This window comes from Schistocerca piceifrons, chromosome 3 (assembly GCF_021461385.2).
Source record: "Schistocerca piceifrons isolate TAMUIC-IGC-003096 chromosome 3, iqSchPice1.1, whole genome shotgun sequence".
Classification (NCBI taxonomy): Eukaryota; Metazoa; Arthropoda; class Insecta; order Orthoptera; family Acrididae; genus Schistocerca; species Schistocerca piceifrons.
The window spans coordinates 272,694,547-272,717,682 of NC_060140.1; the positions used below are offsets into that span (position 1 = coordinate 272,694,547).

At 43.9% G+C, this 23,136-nt stretch overlaps 1 protein-coding gene across 1 annotated transcript in view; it reads left to right on the forward strand.

Annotated features, from left to right (window-relative positions):
• Nucleotides 1-21,867, forward strand: part of LOC124788586 (wiskott-Aldrich syndrome protein family member 1-like) — a 149,213-nt gene extending 127,346 nt beyond the window's left edge. Inside the window, exon 3 of the mRNA XM_047255857.1 lies at nucleotides 21,542-21,867. Coding sequence (XP_047111813.1) covers nucleotides 21,542-21,867 — 326 coding nt within the window. The remainder of the gene's footprint in view (nucleotides 1-21,541) is intronic.
• The last annotated feature ends 1,269 nt before the right edge of the window (nucleotides 21,868-23,136 follow it).

Sequence of the window (23,136 nt, forward strand, 5' to 3'; positions counted from 1 at the left end):
TTTCTCTCAGGCCTCGCAAACTTCCGGGTAGTACCATCAAAATGGTTCTGAGCACTATGGGACTTAACTTCGGAGGTCATCAGTTCCCTAGAACTTAGAACTAGTGAAACCTAACTAACCTAAGGACATCACCGTAGCGATCGCGCGGTTCCTGACTGTAGTGCCTAGAACCTCTCGGCCAACACGGCCGGCCGTAGTACCATCGATTAACCATTTCTCCCTGTAATACGATTTCATAATAAACTAATCCTTCGAGGTCAAAAAAAAAAAAAAACTCTCAGCGTGTCTTTGAGATTTGATCTGACCTGAAGAGCATTTTTTCGTTTGGGAGAACCTATCCCGATTTATTGTGAAGATCGAACCTTGATCTCAACATCATAATCGTAGACCCACATTTCATCCGTAATTATGATTCTCTTAAGGAATATCTCGTTCTCATTTGCGCGTTCCAGAAGCTCTTCACGGAACGACTTGCAAAATGATTTAGATAAGGTATCTGTATGGTGCGAAAAGTGGCAATTGACCCTGAATAAAGAAAAGTGTGAAGTTATTCACATGAGTAGTAAAAGAAATCAGTTAACTTTCGATTACGCGATAAGTCATACAAATCTGAAGGCTGTAAATTCAGCTGAATACTTAGGGATTACAACTACAAATAACGTAAATTCGAATGATCGCATAGATAATATTGTGCGTAGAGCAAACCAAAGACTGCGATTAATTGGCAGAACACGTATAAGGTGCAACAGGTCTATTAAAGAGAGTGCTTACACCACGGTTGTCCGCCCTATTCTGGAGTATTGCTGTGCGGTGTGGGATCCGCATGAGGTGGGACTGACGGATGACATCGAAAAAGTACAAAGAAGGGCAGCCCGTTTGTATTATCGCGAAATAGGGGAGTTAGTGTCACAGACATGATACGTGAATTGGAGTGGCAATCATTAAAACAAAGGCGTTTTCGCTGCGACGGGATCTGGCTGGCTCTGAGCACTATGCGACTTAACTTCTGAGGTCATCAGTCGCCTAGAACTTAGAACTAATTAAACCTAAGGACATCACACACATCCATGCCCGAGGCAGGATTCGAACCTGCGACCGTAGCGGTCACGCGGTTCCAGACTGAAGCGCCTTTAACCGCACGGCGACACCGGCCGACGGGATCTTCTCACGAAATTTCAATCACCACTTTTCTCCTGCGATTGCGAAACCATTCTGTTGGCGCCCACCTACATAGGGAGAAATGACCATCTCGGTAAAATAAGAGAAATCAGGGCTCGCACAGAAAAATTTAAGCGCTCGTTTTACCCGCTTGCCCTTCGAGAGTGGAACAGTAGAGAGATAGCTTGAAGGTAGTTCATTGAACCCTCTGCCAGGCGCTTTATTGTGAATAGCAGGGTAATCACGTAGATGTAGATGTAGTTTACGAGGCAAAAGTCTTTCTGGTCTTTACTCATGAGCCATGGGACGAACTTGGTGGCACCATGATGCATTCCAAGATGCTGTGACGGGATTTCAGGACATGATACAACTGAAATGTTACATTCTTCTGCACTCTCTTGAAGTGTCAGTCTTCGACTGGCAGGCACAATTTCGTTGACGTTCCTAACATGCGCGTCTTCGGTAGACGTCGAAGGAAGTCCTGAGCGACGGTCATCTTTGACTTCCGTCTGGCCATTTTTAAAACGCGTGAACGATTCGTAACAAAAATGGTTCAAATGACTCTAAACACTATGAGACTTAACATCTGAGGTCATCAGTCCCCTAGACGTAGAACTACTTTAACCCAACTAACCTAAGGATATCACACACATCCATGCCCGAGGCAGGATTCGAACCTGCGACCGTAGCAGCAGCGCGGTTCCGGACTGAAGTGCCATTCGTAACACCGAGTACGGCTTAAGCACTCATCACCGTGGGCTTCCAGCACCAATTGGTGCGTCTGTTCAAGGTTTTCTTGAGTTTCACTCAAAATTTAATGCAGACGCGTTGGTGCTCCAACTCTACCATCTCCAAATTCGTGAACTGTGCGATGCAACGTTCTACTCACTATAGCACTGGGCAATAACTAACAGACGTACAACTTCAGGCAGTCATATATTAAACACAGGCGTGTGCAGAGATGCCAACCGCATTTCGGTCCAACACACCTTCGGCGCGAAATTACGAATATTCTGGAATTTCCTGAACAGACTTCGCATGATTAGAACTTTATGGGTCATTAAAATTTTGATATTTTGCTTAAATAAAATTGAAGTAACGCAAAATTAATTTTACACCTCACAATGGATTTTACGTGTACAACAGTTTCACATGTGCTCCAGTACTACATCATGCTGTTCCTAAGAACCCTTCTGCTGACAACTGAGACACAAAAATACAGCATACGTCTCTGTGCTACGTTACTTTATAAACTACGTTATCGCCTCACACAGGGTTTTAAGTTCATGCTTTACGTGTACAAAGTGATTGCCAATATTTCGAGTAATTATTGACCGAATTTAAAAACTTACACTGGGGTCATAATAGACTCGTTAAGAAGTATAATCTTTTGTCAAAAGTTTAACACAATAAGACATGTAATACAGTTAGAAACAGTGTGGTTGTCTTCAGGTAACGTAACTGACCACGCGAAAATACACGGGCTCTACTCATCCAGTACTTGGAAATGAGAGCACTTACTGATACGCAACGAACTTTACACATAATTTTCAAACCCTACAAAAACTTTTCTTGCTGACACTCCCCACGAAGTGACGAAAGGAAAACAGTTTATCGTTTACTGCAATTTCGCTTTTCACTCAGTGAGAACTCAGCATCGCCGCGCGGGGTAGCTGCGCGGTCTCGGGCGCCTTGTCACGGACCGCGCGGCTGCCTCCGTCGGAGGTTCGAGTCCTCCCTCGGGCTTGGGTGTGTGTGTTGTCCTTAGCGTAAGTTATTTTAACTTAGATTCAGTGGTGCGTAAGCCTAGGAACCGATGATTTCAGCAGTTTGGTAAAAAAAAAAAAAAAAAAAAAAGCTGCTGTTTAAAATGGAGCGCAAATTATCCGAGCTGTATTCATACAGTGTTTCATAGTAAGAGTACATATTGACTTCCAACAAACTTTAAGCAAAATTTCGAGCCTTTGGTAAACTTTTTCTGGCTTACATGTTTAACTCATTAACTTACTTGTAAAGTAATCAGACGTCTGGAGTTGTTCTATACATAGGAGATATATTCCTTTAAAAATCAGCGATTTACTGGTTCCTTCGTAACTGCTCAAAGACAATCCAAGAGTGTTTGCGCTGGCATCCCGGTGCTATGGCCAGAACAAAAAGGTTAGGCGTTGTAATGTGAAGTATACGGAATGTGGAGCATTTCCAAACATGAGCTGTAAAATGAAGCAGATCAGATTTTCTAAACGTGCTGTAGATTAGATTAGATTAGATGAATACTTGTTCCATAGATCATGAATACGACACTTCGTAATGATGTGGAACGTGTCAGGTTAATAAAAGATGTCTGTACAAGATACTGTACTACATTACACAAAATATTGCATGACACTAATGTTTAAGTGTTTTTTTCCTTAATTTATATCTAAAAAGTCAGCCAATGAGTAGAAGCAGTTGTCATCTAGAAATTCTTTTAATTTATTTTTAAATGTTAGTTGGCTATCTGTCAGGATTTTGATGCTGTTTGGTTGGTGACCAAAGACTTTTGTGGCAGCATAATTTACCCCTTTCTGTGCCAAAGTCAGATTTAACCCTGCATAGTGAAGATCATCCTTTCTCCTGGTGTTATAGCTATGCACACTGCTATTACTTTTGATCTGGGTTGGATTATTAACAATAAATTTCATAAGTGAATATATATACTGTGAGGTTATTGTGAGGATCCCTAGATCCTTAAATAGACGTCTGCAGGATGACCGTAAGTGGGCTCCAGCAATTGTTCTGATTACACGTTTTTGAGCAATGAATACTTTTCTACTCAACGATGAGTTACCCCAGAATATGATGCCATACGAAAGCAGTGATTGAAATTAGGCATAGTAAGCTAATTTACTGAGATTCTTATCACCAAAATTTGCAATAACCCTAATAGTATACGTAGCTGAATTTAGACTTTTCAGCAGACCATCAATGTGTTGCTTCCAGTTTAACCTCTCATCAATGGACACACCTAAAAATTTTGAAAATTCTACCTTAGCTACAGACTTCTGTTCAAAGTCTATATTTATTACTGGAGGTGTGCCGTTTACTGTACGGAACTGTATATACTGTGTTTTATCAACAGTTTAAGAGAGTCCGTTTGCTGAGAACCACTTAATAATTTTGTGAAAAACATCATTTACAATCACATCACTTAGTTCTTGGCTTTTGGATGTTATTACTGTACTTGTATCATCAGCAAAAAGAACTAACTTTTCATCTTCATCAATGTGGAATGGTAAGTCATTAATGTATATCAAGAACAGTAAAGGACCTAAGACCGAGCCCTGTGGGACCCTGTACTTGATAGCCCCCCAGTTTGAGGAATCAGCTGTTGTTTTAACATTACATGAACCACTTATTTCAACTTTCTGCATTCTTCCAGCTAAGTATGAATTAAACCATTTGTGCACTGCCCCACTCAAACCATAATGATTTAGCTTATCTAAAAGAACGTGGAACGTGAAGTAAAGACATGTCAATTCAACGTCTTAGACAGGACTGAGGAGATGTGGAATTACGTCAGTCTGAAGCTCAATTTGCGATTTTTTTTCATAACTACTTGACTGATATGAAAATACGAACACATTTCCAATTCATCGGCTCATACAAGATGAATCAAAAGCACATCGTTTTCGGTACGACTTCTTATAGCAAAATTGTAGGATATGAGGTCCGCCAGTTATGCAAAACACCATTTTTTCTCAGTACCCAAGCATGTTTCAGTACTACAGTGCCATCGCAGTGGGTTTCCGTTTTATTTATTCTTTTCCGGATAATTTGTGTATTATTTACTACAGGTACAGATACAAAAATGATCAGCAAAAATCATGCACACCAAGTTTAAAGAATAAATAAAACGCAAACCCAATGATGATGACACAGTGGTGCTGAAACATGTATGGGTACTTGGAAAAAACGGTGTTTTGCATAACTGGCGGACCTCACATCCTACAATTTTAACTGAAAACACTGCCAACACAAGGAGCTGCAAATCCAAATGACGATTATAACAAAATTTATGGCAAGGGCATTTCGGAGTCTGAAAGTCTTACTACACATTTAAGCACAAAAACATGGGTGAGAATGTGAATTACTCCGCAACTACCTGCTCTGCAAAAATTAAGTACGAGCGAGATAACATAATACTGTATTAAGTTTCCTTTAATTTACGTCTATGGTCACAATCTTTTCTGTTTAACAGATTACCGGTTTCGGTCTTTAATGACCATCATCAGATCTGTCTCATAAAAACAAAGTCCTAATGCACTGCAGCCATAGTGGCATTGTCAAATGTCAAATGCGATGCTGGTGTTGATTCCGCATTTAACATTTGACAATGCCACTATGGCTGCAGTGCATTAGGACTTTGTTTTTATGAGACAGATCTGATGATGGTCATTAAAGACCGAAACCGGTAATCTGTTAAACAGAAAAGATTGTGACCATAGACGTAAATTAAAGGAAACTTATTACATATACGGGTCACTGTGTTTTTTCGCGACGATGTCGCAGCTTGTGATAATACTGTATGACATATTACAAATATGTGTAAATGAATGAAAGTGTGGGAGCATGTTGCTAAAGGTCTCCCAATCGTACACAGAAAGTCTGATGCACATGACGTGACGTCAGTGTGACTGCAGCCTCAAATGGGGCAGGCCCCGCAGCACGAGGAAGCTCTTGGAAAGGGGAAAGACAGTGTGTATCAATCACAGAACAGGCACGGCGCGCTGTGGTCGTGTTCTTCATCACAACATGGCCCGGAGACAACATTTGGATGACTTCACACGCGGAAGAAACATTGGAAACCTGGAAGAAGTGTGACTAGCGTAGCCCAAGAGTTCGGTATTGCTCACAGCATTGCTTCACGTGGTTGGGGAGTTTTCTGAACCACAGGCGCTGCTGCTCGTTGAAAATGAGGTGGTCCACCACGGTGAATTACAGCGACGGATGACCGCTCCATTGTGCAACAGGTAAGAAGCGACCAACGTCAAACAGCGGATGGACTTGCAACCACATGTAACATAACTGCAAGGTACACTGTAATGTTGTTGCATTAATTTGCTCTGAAAGCGGTGCTGATAGACAATAAAAGCGGGTTAAAAGCTGTGAGCTGTCTGGGGAAGTTAACCTTGCATTACTGAGCAACTGTTTCACCAGGTATCCAGTGTAGCTTACCAAATTCCCAACCAGACTAATATTTGGAAATTTATTTTAAGATTGATCATTGAAATTTCAGCATATTAAACTTGCTTCATAACTAAACTGGTGCCTTATTTAGGATTGTGAAAATTTGAGTTTGTAATCTTACGGAACACATCAAATATGGAGCCAAGATTGGGAGACTGCATACAACACTGCATTCATAAAATAACACACAAACAACGTTGAAACATATGCAAGAGGAAATTAACCACAACCAACCGATTCAATTTTCATCCAAAGAAGTTGCGTTCGTAGCGCAATCCTGTCCGTCATCTAATTACCACACACTGGTATACTAAATTCATACTAACTCTCTGTGAAATCTTCCCGAAAAGAATAGCTGAGGGATACTTTGATGATTACACCACATTCTTCACGTGGTCAACTTGGTTTATACAAAGAGTGTAACTTCACAATAATTTTGGTAATTAAAATAAATTAGATCGAAAAGCAATTTACAAAAGAAAAACCCCAAACTGGTTACTATCGTCTTACTATTAACCTGATGGCTCAAACAATTGTAGAGGCACGTGGTACTGGTCTCACAAAGTACAGCCCACGTGGGTTGAACATAAAGAAAAGTTGCTATATTGAAAAATATTGTCAAGACGAGACGTTATAATCTCACGCACATTCGCATTTAAGATTGATGATCTTAGAGTTACTGATCAACACGTGGTTCCACTTTACTCACAAAGTAGTGGAAAAGGAACTAGCGGAAGATATTCTGAACTTCACACTTCAAATACACTGCGTTGTAATTTAAGATAACATTAGATATTTTAGAGCTAAACCTGAAATAAAGGTGATTAGATTTTCAGTTAGGCTGAACTTAAGAAATCCATTGTTCTACGGACTTAGCAGACACGCGCTTAGCCGGAGATCTTACCACTTCAGACGCTCGCCGCGGACAGACTGACCCGCGCTCCTACCGAGCGTGAATCCCAGATACAAACGGAAGTGACCAGAGACACAGCTTCCTATGCCAACATGACAAGGGACGGACAGGAACATACTAAGAATGGAAACCTCTCTGCTTTTAGAAAGCGTAGCTACCTGTTCCGACGTTGGTCCTACTGTTCTGTAGCAGACAGGCTTGTCTGCTACCATCAAGCATAAAACTAGAAATACATTTGCTCATTCATCCTCTCACTCAGAAGGGAAGTGGGATGACAGTATCTTATCATATACAGTATATAAAAGAAAGCGGATATAGGTTCCGTATGAGACTGTGTGACATGAATTACATATAAACTGTGTTTATAGTGTAGTAATGTGACAGCTCGTTCTTGTTTATATGTAAAAGTAACACGTTTCACTGCTCAGTCTCCTCCCAGATAGTCAGAAACACAACAGTAAATTTAGAAGAGGAATTTATGCCGTAAATGACAACAGATTTAAGAAATTAACGTGAAAGGAATCCAACAGAGACCTTTCAACACTATCTCACGCTCCACAGTAGCGCGGCGACTGCATAGGAGCGGACTCTTTCTCAACGACCAATATGTACGTCGGCGGCGGCGTCTAGCATTCGCGCTACGAGCGTAAGGGACTGGACCATCGAGGAGTGGGGGTGCAATTTCACTCTGGGCAGTGATTCTGGACATATCCTAATACGGTGGGCGACCCATGCATGTGCTAATGTTGACACCACGACATCGGCAACTACGACTGAAATGGGCACGAGACTCGACGTCGGCGCCGTTGCAGAGTGCTGCGTGGTCTGATGAATCCCGGTACTTTCTTCATCATACCGATGGAGGTGTGCGAATCCATCCTCTTGCAGCTGCTTGACACCTGTAATGAGGGACGGAGACAAGTTGGCAGCGGCTCCATTACTCTCTGGGGAACATTCACGTGGGTGTGCGTGCGTTCAGTGGAGCTTGAAGGAGGCACAATGACGGCCAAGGAGTATCGTACACTGGTTTCGGACCACGGGCACCTCTTCTTGACGATCATGTTCAAATGGCTCTGAGCACTATGGGACTCAACTGCTGTGGTCATCAGTCCCCTAGAACTTAGAACTACTTAAACCTAACTAACCTAAGGACATCACACACATCCATGCCCGAGGCAGGATTCGAACCTGCGACCGTAGCGATCGCGCGGTCCGAGACTGAAGCGCCTAGAACCGCTCGGCCACACCGGCCGGCTGACGATCATGTTTCGCGATGGCAATGCCATTTTTCAAACACATAATGTAGCATGTCACAAGGTCAGGAGTGTGATGTACTGATTCTAGAAACACACTAGCGAGTTCCACTTGATGTGCTGGCCCTCCAACTCGCCAGATCTGAACCCGATCGAACACATCTGGGGTCTGACTGAACGTCGCATCAGAATTCATCACCCTACGCCCCACAATTTACGGGAATTAAGCGACTTGTGTGTGCAGGTGTCGTGCCATCTCCCTCCAGCCACATGCCAAGACATCAGTGCTTCCATGCCAAGACGCGTCGCCGCTGTCATCCGTGCTAAAGGTGGACGCGGCAGCTAGAAGGTAAGTAGGTAAGTGATCAAAATATAGTGGTTGATCAGTGTATAGTACAAGGGAAAAATCATGGAGTATTTCTATGGGCGTTGTTTCTTCATACATCATGTGGTGAAGACTGAATGTCTCTCCAATGTGTTGTTTAAGGGTCGTTTATGTTCACGTTAATTAATGTTTACACGCGGCTTAAATATGTGTTTTGGACGTCTAATTTACATCACAACTTCACATTTGCTAGACATACAAATTTCCAGGCTTCTTATCTATCCCAGACATGTTCTCACACGTACACTACTGGCCATTAAAATTGCTACACCACGAAGATGACGTGCTACAGACGCGAAATTTAACCGACAGGAAGAACATGTTGTGATATGCAATTGATTAGCTTTTCAGAGCATTCACACAAGGTTGGCGCCGGTGGCGACACCTACAACGTGCTGACATGAGGAAGTTTCCATCCGATTTTTCATTCACAAACAGCAGTTGACCCGCTTTGCCTGGTGAAACGTTGTCGTGATGCCTCGTGTAAGGAGGAGAAATGCGCACCATCACGTTTCCGACTTTGATAAAGGTCGGATTGTAGCCTATCGCGAATGCGGTTTATCGTATCGCGACATTGCTGCTCGCGTTGGTCGAGATCCAATGACTGTTAGCAGAATATGGAATCGGTGGGTTCATGAGGGTAATACGGAACGCCGTGCTGGATCCCAACGGCCTCGTATCACTAGCAGTCGAGATGACAGGCATCTGATCCGCATGGCTCTAACGGATCATGCAGCCACGTCTCGATCCCTGAACCAACAGATTGGGACGTATGCAAGACAACAATCATCTGCACGAACAGTTCGACGACGTCTCCAGCAGCATGGACTATCAGCACGGAGACCATGGCTGCGGTTACCCTTTACGCTGCATCACATACAGGAGCGCCTGCGATGGTGTACTCAACGACGAACCTGGGTGCACGAATTGCAAAATGCCGTTTTTTCGGATGAATCGATGTTCTGTTTACAGCATCATGATGGTCGCATCCGTGTTTGGCGTCATCGCGGTGAACGCACATTGGAAGCGTGTATTCGTCATCGCCTTACTGGAGTATCAACCGACGTGATGGTATGAGGTGCCATTGGTTACACGTCTCGGTCACCTCTTGTTCACATTGACGCCACTTTGAACAGTGGACGTTACATTTCAGATGTGTTACGACCCGTGGCTCTACCCTTCATCCGATCCCTGCGAAACCCTACATTTCAGTAGAATAATGCACGACCGCGTGTTGCAGGTCCTTTAAGGGCCTTTCTGGCTGCAGAAAATGTTCGACTGCTGCCCTGGACAGCACACTCTCCAGATGTCTCACCAACTGAAAACGTGTGGTCAATGGTGGCCGAGCAACTGGCTCTTCACAATACGCCAGTCACTACTCTTGATGAACTGTAGTATCGTGTTGAAGCAGCATGGGCAGCTGTACCTGTACACGCCATGCAAGCTCTGTTTGACTCAATGCCCAGGCGTATCAACGCCGTTATTACGGCCAGAGGTGGTTGTTCTGGGTACTGATTTCTCAGGATCTATGCATCCAAATTGCGTGATAATGTAATCACATGTCAGTTCTAGTATAATATATTTGTCCAATGAATACCCGTTTATCATCTGCATTTCTTCATGGTGTAGCAATTTTAATGGCCAGTAGTGTACTTAGGAGAGAACTGGTTTATATAACCTGATATGTATTTGTCGGAGATAATTTGTGTTTCACACAATTCGGGAAATGTTTGACGTGTAAGTAATGTAACAGATCATGTGATTTATTCATTAATTTTTACTTTTTGTGTTTTTACCCCGAGGCAGACTAGTCGATTTCAGGAATGTTGTTGTACTCAAAACATGGCCTCCTAAATGCTATATAAAGCGCGTTGGCAGGTTGATACAAACAGTCATCGTCTCCTGGCTGTTTCTCTACCTTACGCAGTGAACAATGCTACTAAAAGTGTTTACATCCGTCCCCACTTAGCGTTCTCTTAAGCGCTACAAGTGTACCACACACTGACGGCGAAGAACACCGAGATACCGTTAGCAGAATCTCATCTGTACTTCACTCTAGCACCACACGTGATGGCAAGCAACGTTCGCCAGGTATTCGCAAAACCCAAACCGTTCCATTGCATTGCCACAGGGAATATCGTAAATGAAGCGTCTAAATCACTCGTTTCCAGTCGTGCACTGTCCAGTGGCGCTGGTCTTTACATCACCTCAAGCATTGCTTCAAATTGACTACGGAAATGTGTGGCTCATGAGGAACTGCTCGACCATTATCCCCCACTGATTTTAATTTCCTAGGCACATTCATTTCCCAGCTGGACTTCTGGTAGCCCTTTGGAACTCTGAGTGATTCCTTTCGCTGGTTTCATGCAGTTCTTTACAAACACCCTCCGCAACAGTCGAAGGTTCCTGCCTGTTAGTACCTGTCTGGTCTCGGTTTAAATCCTGCTATGTTCGACTTCACAATCACATCACGAACAATCAATTTGGGGAGCTTTGGATGGGTTGTTACTCAGGCAACATTCAGCGGTTTGTCCTCGTTCGAAGTCACCGAGATCTCCTGGTTACCCCATTCTGCTACTTCTTCTCTGCTGATAATTACTTACCGGCTTATTTTATACTGGCGGAAGCCGCGCGGGGTAGCCGCGCGGTCTGGGGCGGCTTGTCACGGTCCGCGAGGTTCCCCCCACCGGGGGTTCGAGTCCTCCCTCGGCCATGGATGTGTGTATTGTCCATAGCGTAAGTTAGCTTAAGTTAGGTTAAGTAGTGTGTAAGCTTAGAGCGATGACATAAGCAGTTTGGTCCCACAAGATTTTACCAAAAAAATTTATACTGGCGAGTGACAGTTGTCGGTCAGTTCCGCATTACATAGGGCTGTCCGTAGGTTCATCTAAACACAAAAAAAAGTAGAGTCCTAACTTACGGAATAAGTATACAGGGTGGTCCATTGATAGTGACCGGGCCAAATATCTCACGAAATAAGCGTCAGATGAAAAAACTACAAAGAACGAAACTTGTTTATCTTGAAGGGGGAACCCAGATGGCGCTATGGTTGGCCCGCTAGATGGCGCTACCATAGGTCAAACGGATATCAACTGCGTTTTTTTTAAAATGGTTACCCCCATTTTTAGTACATATTCGTGTAGTACGTAAAGAAATATGAACGTTTCAGTTGGACCATTTTTTTCGCTATGTGATAGATGCCGCTGTAATAGTCACAAACGTATAAGTACGTGCTATCACGTAACATTCCGCCAGTACGGACGGTATTTTCTTCGCGATACGTTACCCGTGTTAGAATGGACCGTTTACCAATTGCGGAAAAGGTCGATATCGTGTTGATGTATGGCTATTGTGATCAAAATGCCCAACGGGCGTGTGCTATGTATGCTGCTCGGTATCCTGGACGACATCATCAAAAAGTGTCTGGACCGTTCGCCGGATAGTTACGTTATTGAAGGAAACAGGAAGTGTTCAGCCACATGTGAAACGTCAACCACGACCTGCAACAAATGATGATGCCCAAGTAAGCGTTTTAGCTGCTGTCGCGGCTAATCCGCACATCGGTAGCAGACAAACTGCGCGAAAATCGGGAATCTCAAAAACGTCGGTGTTGAGACTGCTACATCAACATCGATTGCACCCGTAGCATATTTCTATGCAGCAGGAATCGCATAGCGACGACTTTGAACGTCGTGTACAGTTCTGCCACTGGGCACAAGAGAAATTACTGGACGATGACAGATTTTTTGCACGCGTTCTATTTAGCGATGAAGCGTTATTCGCCAACAGCGGTAACGTAAACCGGCATAATGTGCACTGTTGGGCAGCGGAAATCCACGGTGGCTGCGACAAGTGGAACATCAGCGACCTTGGCGGGTTAATGTATGGTGCGGCATTAAGAGAGCAAGGATAATTGGCACCCATTTTGTCGATGGCAATATAAATGGTGCAATGTATGCTGATTTCCTACGTAATGTTTTACCGACGTTACTACAAGATGTTTCACTGCATGACAGAATGGCGATGTACTCAACATGATGGATGTCCGGCACATAGCTCCCGTGCTGTTGAAGCGGTATTGAATAGCATATTTCATGACAGGTTGTAAGGTACTTATGTAAACCGCTAGTTCGCTAGTCGAGAGTGGGAGCTATTTCTATTTGTACGTGTAAGCTACACGTCGTTACCTTAGCGATGATAATGGACTAAATCGAACTATATTAAGTACCGAATTGCATCCACACTTGGCAAATATCTGCGGTTAAGCTACCATCAAAAGGCAATTTTTTTACAATAAAATTTACAGGGTCGCCACCAGCCCAAGTCCTTCCTAACATACAAGACTGACTGAACTGGAATTAATTCAGATTTGGAATTCAGTGGAAACAAATGAAGTAGCAGGACACACAGCATTGTTGTTTACGGCATATTTATTCGTTAACAAACATTTTGAAATAGCGTGCACATCCTATGGGTACCCTTAGCTGGTGCCTGAACATGAACTACATTAATCTATTTTCGATAAGTGAAATTATATTGTACAATTTAACTGTTGTGATTAATGGAAAAGGTGAGGAAAGGGAAACTGGAAACATCCTCTCAATCATTTAATCTAGATTCACACGACAGAGAAAGATCACAGGAATAACCGACCACCTTTACAAACATGCACTAATTTGCAAAGGGGTTTATTTCCGTTGCAAGATTTGGTCAGCGTAAGTACGTGAGATGAGAAGCCGTGCGCCGACGTGCAAAGAACGCAGTTCACCAAGTGGTGAGTTGGGTCACACATTTATGGTTTCAAAGCAGAATTTAAGTGGAAAGCACAAATACAAGAAGCGTTTCTTTTCTTAGGGAACGACTATAAAATGAATTTGTCCCTACAACGTAAAACTATATCACCATGGCAGAAACCTTCCGATGATTCAAGGTACACGTGGTCCGTTACGAATTAAACCATTACAAAAGTTATCCTTAATTCACGCAAATCCCATGTTTCAACGAATTTATCCCGCACGAAACAGGTTAAATTAGCACTGGAAAAACTTATCGGTATGCAGTAGGAGGCGGAAACGTGCATGGTTTACCAGACCCGTAGTACTGTAACACCCCACCCGTCACTTACCTGGTTTTGGTGTGTGTTCACCCCAGGTAATTGACTAACAGATCAACAGAGAGTGCAAAACTGCCGCAATGTCCGATAATGCAAAGAGAGTAATAAGGCCCTGTGACTCCTGATTGAACTACGGTGGCAGTGTTTACATTAATTGATTCAGAATTGATCCCTTTTAATTTAAAAGGGGTGCACATTGATGTTTTATTCAGTTATTGAACACCAGATGCAAATGTTGAACATAAAATTAATTAAGAAAGTGACTTGGGATTTCAACTACTTGATTGAAAACAGATGCAGTCGATTAGCACAGATTTATTTTAACTCACGACCATCAATCATCACGTTACATGACTCTCCTAACAAGCAGTGGTAATAAATTGCGTTTGCGTGGAGTAAAGCGCGATAAATCAAAAGTAATTCCTATCGACTGACCCAGGCATAATGCGAAGTACGAGAAGAATTCTACAATACACGGCCCATGAAACCCTCATGGAAACTTTGCCGACGTGATCCAACAAATTAATCAGTTGCCGGAGCGGGCGCAATATCACCAAATTCAGCATGGCGGGGTGGCGTCGTTATGCGGACGTCGGTCACCCTGTAGTGCTGCAAGGCTGCGCTCATCTATTCACTCCTAGCTATCTTGCTCAGTACATAGCTGAACGAAAACTTTCTATCTCCAAGCTCAATCGTTCCATTTGCTAAGTCCTAAACCGCAGAGATGCTCACTCTCTCTCGGGCAAACTGAGTAAAGAACACCGCGTCCGCACTCTAGGCAAGCTGGAAACGGAAGACCACTACGGAGACTTCTCCCAGTCCACTCTTTGCCTCGGCTTCCCCTCCAGCAAAATCACTTACGCCAATTGCAGCGCAAGTCGCATTAATTATGCGTCGCTTCCCAGTGCCGACCAATGCCTGCTCTGGGAAGTGAACAAATTCCCACAAAATTTCCCTTCCTCTCAACATCTGCTATTTAGCTCCTCCCAGGCCACCCATCAAGGTTAGCGTCTGCATGAAACATCATTTTTTTCTGGAATTCTGACTCCCAGGAGAGTACTTCAAATTCTTTGGTCCTATGTTCCCATTGGAGGCCGGCGTATTTCATTCTGTCGCTCTTCACCCGATTTACTTTAGACTCTGCGGACTGTGAATTCAGCGTGAAGTTGCTATAGTCACGAACATGCATATTTCGGCCTCTGTTGACCGCTCCACCGTAGCTTTGCGCGGCTTTCTCGCATGTTTCACTGAAAACGGGATGATGGACATTTATCAACAGGCGTACAAGTTCTCCGTCTGCTTCCCGGTACACCAGCATGGGGTCAACCACCCACTCACTGTCACTCATCTTAAGGCAGCTGGAGGCCGCGCTCCGTTACCGCTTTCTCAGAGCTTGAGCTGCCCTAAGCTGCCTATTGTCGCTTCCTTTCACCGCTCCCCAGCTGGCCACGGTCAATTCTGAATACTTCCCCGGGATAAACTAGCCTCCAGTAAATTGACGCGTTTCCATAAAGTTTTCATGTCGTGTGAATTACTTTAAAACCATCACCCGACATTAATTATTTCAATACGTCCATACTATACCCTCTACAAGATGCATTGTGCCTAGCCAGTCATTTTTGTTCAGCCCTACTGTTCGCTCAACGTGAATTAGGTGATCTTTAATGACTTCATGTAAGGGGCATAGTTCTTGCCATCTTACTGTACAATACGAACACAAGCATATACTATTACCAAGAAACCACAAAAAATAGAAAAATAATAAAACCACTCACGCAAAACACACAATTAGTCTCACATTGGCACGAGATATAAGTTCACTAGCTGTTCCTAATCATGTTCAGCAGTGGATGCTTCACACTACGATGTCCCAAAGGAACAAAGCCAATTTCCTCTACAACTATTTTTAAACACGTTCATGAACTATTATTAACCAATTGTACCACAGTCCTAGCAGAAATTCGTAAGGTTTCAGTTCGGCTGAATGACTTAAATATTCCAACGAATTTAACATAGGAATATCGCGATTAGCACTACCTCCTACTTAGTCATTAGTACTAGGAGCCTTACTTAGGAGACGCGAACCGTACTCACCAACAGCCTGGAGAAGAGTGCCTGCTCTGCACAAAGCTCCTAGCAACCCCTGGCTGAGACGGAAGCGACCAGAGGGATCGTTTGCGCCACCAACCTGACAAACACACAAATCTCGGGACAAAGAAATGAACCTCGGATGAACCTCTTTGCTCAGGTAAGCAGTTCTAAGTTGGTGAGCCTGTGAACCCTGCCAAACGACAGGCACTCATCTTCCGCTCGCAGCAGACGACAACCAACTAGCTTCCACCACAAAATAAGCCCGAAAAGATACGTAAAACACCCATTCACTCACATTCAACCACACATAAGGTAACATAACGGAGGGGCATGATAAATATGGCTCATGATTTCACATAGAACATAAAATTAGAATACAATACATTGAAATACTAGTGCAAGGCACCATTTGCTTGCATTTTACGTTGGATATATAGTAAATTACTTTCAGTTCCGCTGCTCAGTCTTTCTGGGAGAGCTAAAGAGCAAAATCGCAATTATGCAGTGGATCAAATGAGACGTAACTGAATCATATGAGGCAAACATGTATGAAAAAACTCGACAGAGACGTTTAAAGGTGGATTACTCGTTGAAGCACCATACCATGACCTGTGCGTTCACCGTGTCTGACGTCCCCGGATTTCTTTCTGTGGGGAAAGTTGAAGGATATTTGCTATCGTGATCCACCGACAACGCCTGACAACATGCGTCAGCTCATTGTCAATGCATATGCGAACATTACGGAAGGCGAACTACTCGCTGTTGAGAGGAATGTCGTTACACGTATTGCCAAATGCATTGAGGTTGACGGACATCATTTTGAGCATTTATTGCATTACTGTGGTATTTACAGGTAATGACGCTGTAACAGCATGCGTTCTCAGAAATGATAAGTTCACGAAGGTACATGTATCACATTGGAACAACCGAAATAAAATGTTCAAACGTACCTACGTTCTGTATTTTAATTTAAAAAACCTACCTGTTACCAACTAGTCGTCTAAAATTGTGAGCCATATGTTTGTGACTATTACAGCGCCATCAGTCACAAAGCGGATAAAGTGGTCCAACTAAAACATTCATATTTCTTTACGTACTACACGAATATGTAATAAAAATGGCGGTTTCTATTTCAAAAACGCAGTTGATATCCGTTTGACCTATAGTTGTGCCATCTAGCGGACCAACCATAGCGCCATCTGGTTTCCCCCTTCAAGCTATACAAGTTTCGTTCTTTGTAGTTTTCTCGTTTGACGCTTATTTCGTGAGATATTTGGCCCGGTCACGATCAATGGACCACCCTGTGTAAGTGCTCTTATCGATTAAGTAAACATAAACATACAACTCTAGAAACGTGGTAGCTAAACAATTGTTATTTTGCACAGGGCAGCAGCAGCATTGATGAAGATGTAAATGCGTTACGTCATTTAAAGATTGGTCAAATTCGGAAACGAGTCTTGGCGTAAATAAAGATATATGAAATGTGTGTGGTTTCTGCATTTCTTCAAGTGATTTTACCCACACCCACGGAGCTCAGCCGCTTTTATCATAGATAAATTACTTTTGTAGAAGACTTCCTGCATTGACTTACGATCATGAAAGAATGATACCTGCCGGTAAACAACTGACTTGACAAATACCAGGATGGTTTCCAGTATAAGGTCACGGTCGGCTACCTTCCCATTCTTGTCAAAGAAGACCTGTAAGTGTATAAATGACTGTATACACACTGCTGGAAACAAAAATTGGTACATCCTATTAGAGCTTTCCAATTCACTCAAGATTTATTGTTGCACTATGCATGTGGAGTACATAAAATGATTACATTTACAGACTAATAGCGTAAGTGGTTCTGAAGTACCAGGCATCGACCCATGCTGAAACTCCCATATTAGTACGTGGTATAGCCTGCACAGGCGGCAATGCAGGCTCTGAGTCTGGCATCCAGTCGAAAGTACATTTGGCGAATACTTTCCCGGGATAAGTTATGCCATGTATTCTCGACCTGTTAACGTAGTTGTGTATGACCTGCTGGTTGACGAGTCAAATGGCTCAAATGGCTCTGAGCACTATGGGACTTAACATCTGAGAACATCAATCCCCTAGAACTTAGAACTACTTAAACCTAACTAATCTAAGGACATCACACACATCATTGCTCGAGGCAGGATTCGAACCTGCAACCGTAGCGGTCGCGTGGTTCCGGACCGAAGCGCCTAGAACCGCTCGGCCACCGCGGCCGGCGGTTGACGAGTCGTACGAGTCACTTCTCGTCCCATCGTATTCCATACATGCTCGACTGGCGGCAAGTCCGGAGATCCAACCATGGATGAAGGGTATCAGACGGATGCCATATTCCTTGACTTCCGGAAAGCGTTTGACTCGGTGCCCCACTGCACTCCTAACTAAGGTATGAGCATATGGGATTGGTTCCCAAATATGTGAGTGGCTCGAAGACTTCTTAAGTAATAGAACCCAGTACGTTGACCTCGATGATGAGTCTTCATCGGAGGTGAGGGTATCATCTGGAGCGCCCCAGGGAAGTGTGGTAGGTCCGCTGTTGTTTTCTATCTACATACATGATCTTTGATAGGGTGGATAGCAATGTGCGGCTGTTTCCTGATGATGCTGTGGTGTACGGGAAGGTGTCGTCGTTGAGTGACTGTAGGAGGATACAAGATGACTCGGACAGGATTTGTGATTGGTGTAAAGAATGGCAGCTAACTTTAAATATAGATAAATGTAAATTAATGCAGATGAATAGGAAAAAGAAGCACGTAATGTTTGAATACTCCATTAGTAGTGTAGCGCTTGTCACAGTCAAATCGATTAAATATTTGGGCGTAACATTGCAGAGCGATATGAAATGGGACAAGCATGTAATGGCAGTTGTGGGGAAGGCGGATAGTCGTCTTCGGTTCATTGGTAGAATTTTGGGAAGATGTGGTTCATCTGTAAAGGAGACCGCTTATAGAACGCTGGTGCGACCTATTCTTGAGTACTGCTCGAGCGTTTGGGATCCCTATCTGGTCGGATTGAGGGAGGACATAGAAGCAATTGAGAGGCGGGCTGCTAGATTTGTTACTGGTAGGTTTGATCATCACGCGAGTGTTACGGAAATGCTTCAGCAACTCGGGTGGGAGTCTGTAGAGGAAAGGAGGCGTTCTTTTCGTGAATCGCTACTGAGGAAATTTAGAGAACCAGCATTTGAGGCTGACTGCAGTACAGTTTTACTGCCGCCAATTTACATTTCGCGCAAAGACCACAAAGATAAGATAAGATAAGAGAGATTAGGGCTCGTACAGAGGCATATAGGCAGTCTTTTTCCCTCGTTCTGTTTGGGAGTGGAACAGGGAGAGAAGATGCTAGTTGTGGTACGAGGTACCCTCCGCCACGCACCGTATGGTGGATTGCGGAGTATATATGTAGATGTAGATCGTTTTGGCCAGAGAAGCAGGTGCACGTCTTGCAGAGCACGATAAGTGTGGTCGAGCAGTATCCTTTTGGAACAACACATCACCTTCCTGTTGCAAGAACTGTAAAAGAACGGGTCTAACAACATCCTCCACGACTGAGACTGGTTAGCCTAACACCAAAGGTGAAAGAGAGTTGTAGTTTATCGCACCCCAGACCATGAGGCCTGGGGTGGGGCCAATATGTCTTGGACGAATGCACTCTACGACACGGTGCTCGCCTGGTCCACGTCGTTCGCGCAAAGGGCCATCAGGCAGAATCTGCTTTCATCGCTGAAGGCGACGGCCCGCCACTCCATCTTCCAAGGGACCCTCAGACGGTACAAGTCGAGCCGTGTCCAGTGATGCTGTGGCGTAAGTGGATGACGGCTAAGAGCGATTCGGTCCAGTTCGTGTTGACACGTCTGGGCTCACAAGCCCTCTTATCTGTGCTGCACGATCTGCCACTGCTGCCCTTAAATACGACGATCCTGGCGGACGTCTGTGCTACCTGGACGCCTAGAACCTAGTGTACGGTTGTGAGAATGTTCGCGTGACCAGTGCTACCAGCATAGTTGCATAGCTGACACAGCATGTCGAACTTGTGTGGCAGTTTCTCGTAAGGACCATCCCGCCACTCGGAAGGCCACAATTTGATCCCTGTCAAACTCGCTCAGTTAGCTGTAGGAAGCGTTGGTGCGTTTGGGGCATGGTTGCCTCCTTCCGTGATACGACTGCACCACACTCAACCTTCTGGTTGTGAGTGTTCGCTATTAAAGGGTAGACACTGATGGTGCACTAGTAGCTACGGCACTACGCTATCTTCTTGTTGGACGACGTTGAAACCATTACCGGTACATCTGCTATTTCTCGTTAAACTTCGGTTACACGATAAATCAGTCTTATCTAAAAGCCGTAAATTCAACTAAAGGCCTAGGTATTAGAATTACGAACAACTTAAATTGGAAAGAATACATAGAAAATGTTGTGGGGAAGGCTAACCGAAGGATGCTTTTTATTGGCAGGACACTTAGAAAATGTAACAGACCTACTAAGGAGACTGCCTACACTACGCTTGTCCGTCCTGTTTTAGAATACTGATGCGCGGTGTGGGATCGTTACCAGGTAGGACTGACGGAGTACAACGAAAAAGTTGAAAGAAAAAAAAAATAGGTATGAAATCTTATTGGACTTAACTGCTAAGATCATCAGCCCGAAGCTTACACACAACTTAACCTAAATTATCCTAAGAACAAACACATACACCCATGCCCGAGGGAGGACTCGAACCTCCGCTGGGACCAGCCGCACAGTGCATAGCTGCAGCACCTTAGACTGCTCGGCTAACCCCGTTGAAAGAAAGGCGGCACGTTTTGTATTATCGCGAAATATGGGAGAGAGTGTCACAGAAATGATACAGGATTTGGGCTGGAAATCATTAAAAGAAAGGAGTTTCTCGTTGCGACGGAATCTTCTCACGAAATTCCAATCACCAACTTTCTCCTCCGAATACGAAAATATTTTGTTGACACCGACCTACATAGGGCGGAACGATCACCACGATAAAATAAGGGAAATCAGACCTCGTACGGAAAGATATAGGTGTTCATTCTTTCCGCGCGCTGTACGAGATTGGAAAACTAGAGAATTGTGCAGGTGGTTCGAAGAACTCTCTGCCAGGCACTTAAATGTGATTTGCAGAGTATCGATGTAGATGTAGATGTCCAAGGTGGCACACGCTGTCATCGGATGAAAAACGTCGGCGTCTTTCCAGGTGTACAATTTTTTTTCCTCTGTCTAATACAGCTGCTTTCCTATCTATGATTGCCTTTTGTTCTTCAGCTCTGAAGCCAGACTGTATGTAGGAACACATGGACAAATAACAGAAGGGTGGAATGATTTCTGAGGCTCTGAACGCCCAATAATGTAATCCGGACACGCGTTTGATAGTAACGCGTGCAGTAATTAGGGGCCCGGCAGCCGCAGAGGGAAGAGGAGTCTGCCGTGCGGAGGCGGCGCTGGGCGGCGAGCACGTGGCCGGGCCTCGAGTGGCGCCCCGAGGTCGCCGCCCGCCTCCGCCGCCGCCTCCGCCGCCCCCGCGCTACCATCGATCGGCCAAGGCCACGTGCCGCGACTCGCCGACCCTGGCCGCGCCCCCCAAGGCTGCCCACCCCACCCCCGCTAACCCTACTGCGCCGCCCACACTTGCTTACGGCGCGCTTCTCTCTCGCCGAAGAGCACAATTTCTGACTGTTCGAGAACACTGTACCACGTAAAAATCCTCTAAAATTGCTGTCACGTTATCTATTGCCTTGATCGGAAACAGGAAGCATTGCAGTTTCTGGGACTGCAGGTTATATTAGTTTCTTTAGTTCCTTATTTTTTGGCCTTTGTGTGAGTCAACACAGGCAGTCCAGACTTACAGTGCTGCATTTGTTTTGAAGGCATCAGTCTATTGTGGCTACAACTTCAGAGAAATTTAAAATAATTTTTTTACATGGTTAATAACACATAAATACCTTAAATACAGTGGCCACTTAAATTATCCAACAGATGTCTCAGATATCTAATAACTACACGCTGTAATAAATCTAGTAGTTTCGAACTTTCGCACGTCAATGGAAGTGTCCGATACCACATAACTTTTGGCCAGACTTGAGTTAATTTTCCTACTTAAATTGTGTACTTGTCATCTGTCGATATTTCTGGTCATTTATGACTGCTAAACAACTATTTATTCTAGTAGTCGTGATGCAGCATCAGATTGTTTAGCGTGGCAGAGCTGTCTCGGAGACTCAAATCCGTTGTATGGCAGAAGCTAGTTCTGTAATGTAATTTTCATGAAGTGTTTCTTTATGTGATTACAAGCTGTTTTTCAAGCAAATAAAATTAAAAGAATATAGACAACAGCAACACAAAGTTATAGCTTCTATCGTTGAGACGAGCGCAAGATCAAATCTTTCTGTAGATTACGGCGAAACAAAGGAGGAAGCCCTGGCACAGATCGCTACTAAAAGACGAGTAAAGCTTTTCTTCAGATATGATGCTTTTTCTCTTGTAAACTATTCTACTTGTTGTCAAACTACCATGTAGTTCGTCACAACGTAGGCGCGAACATTAGTATCCTCAATACATGTGAACAATAATAAGAGAAATGCGACATAAATCACACACACACAAACTTAACCGTTACATTGTAATCCCAACTGTTTACATGATTTCCACAATCAGTTTATAAAGGTCTATACTCATCGTAGTCAAGAGCATTAACAAATTCAAAGGGAGTTCTTGATACCTTTGGACCAGCTTTATAAGTGACCAGACAGATTTCCTTCTGTATTGACGGCAGCCAACACAGATGTGATTGACATTCTGGATCTTCCCATAGTCGTAATACAGCTATTGTATGATGTAACGTCTATGGAGCTGTTGACGGTAGCAGCCATAGTTGAATTCCAACCTGGGAATCTTAGAAAATGCCTTTCGTTCCCTATGCCAGTTGACTTACGTTTCATAGGCTAATTTTCATCATACCATTGCACTGT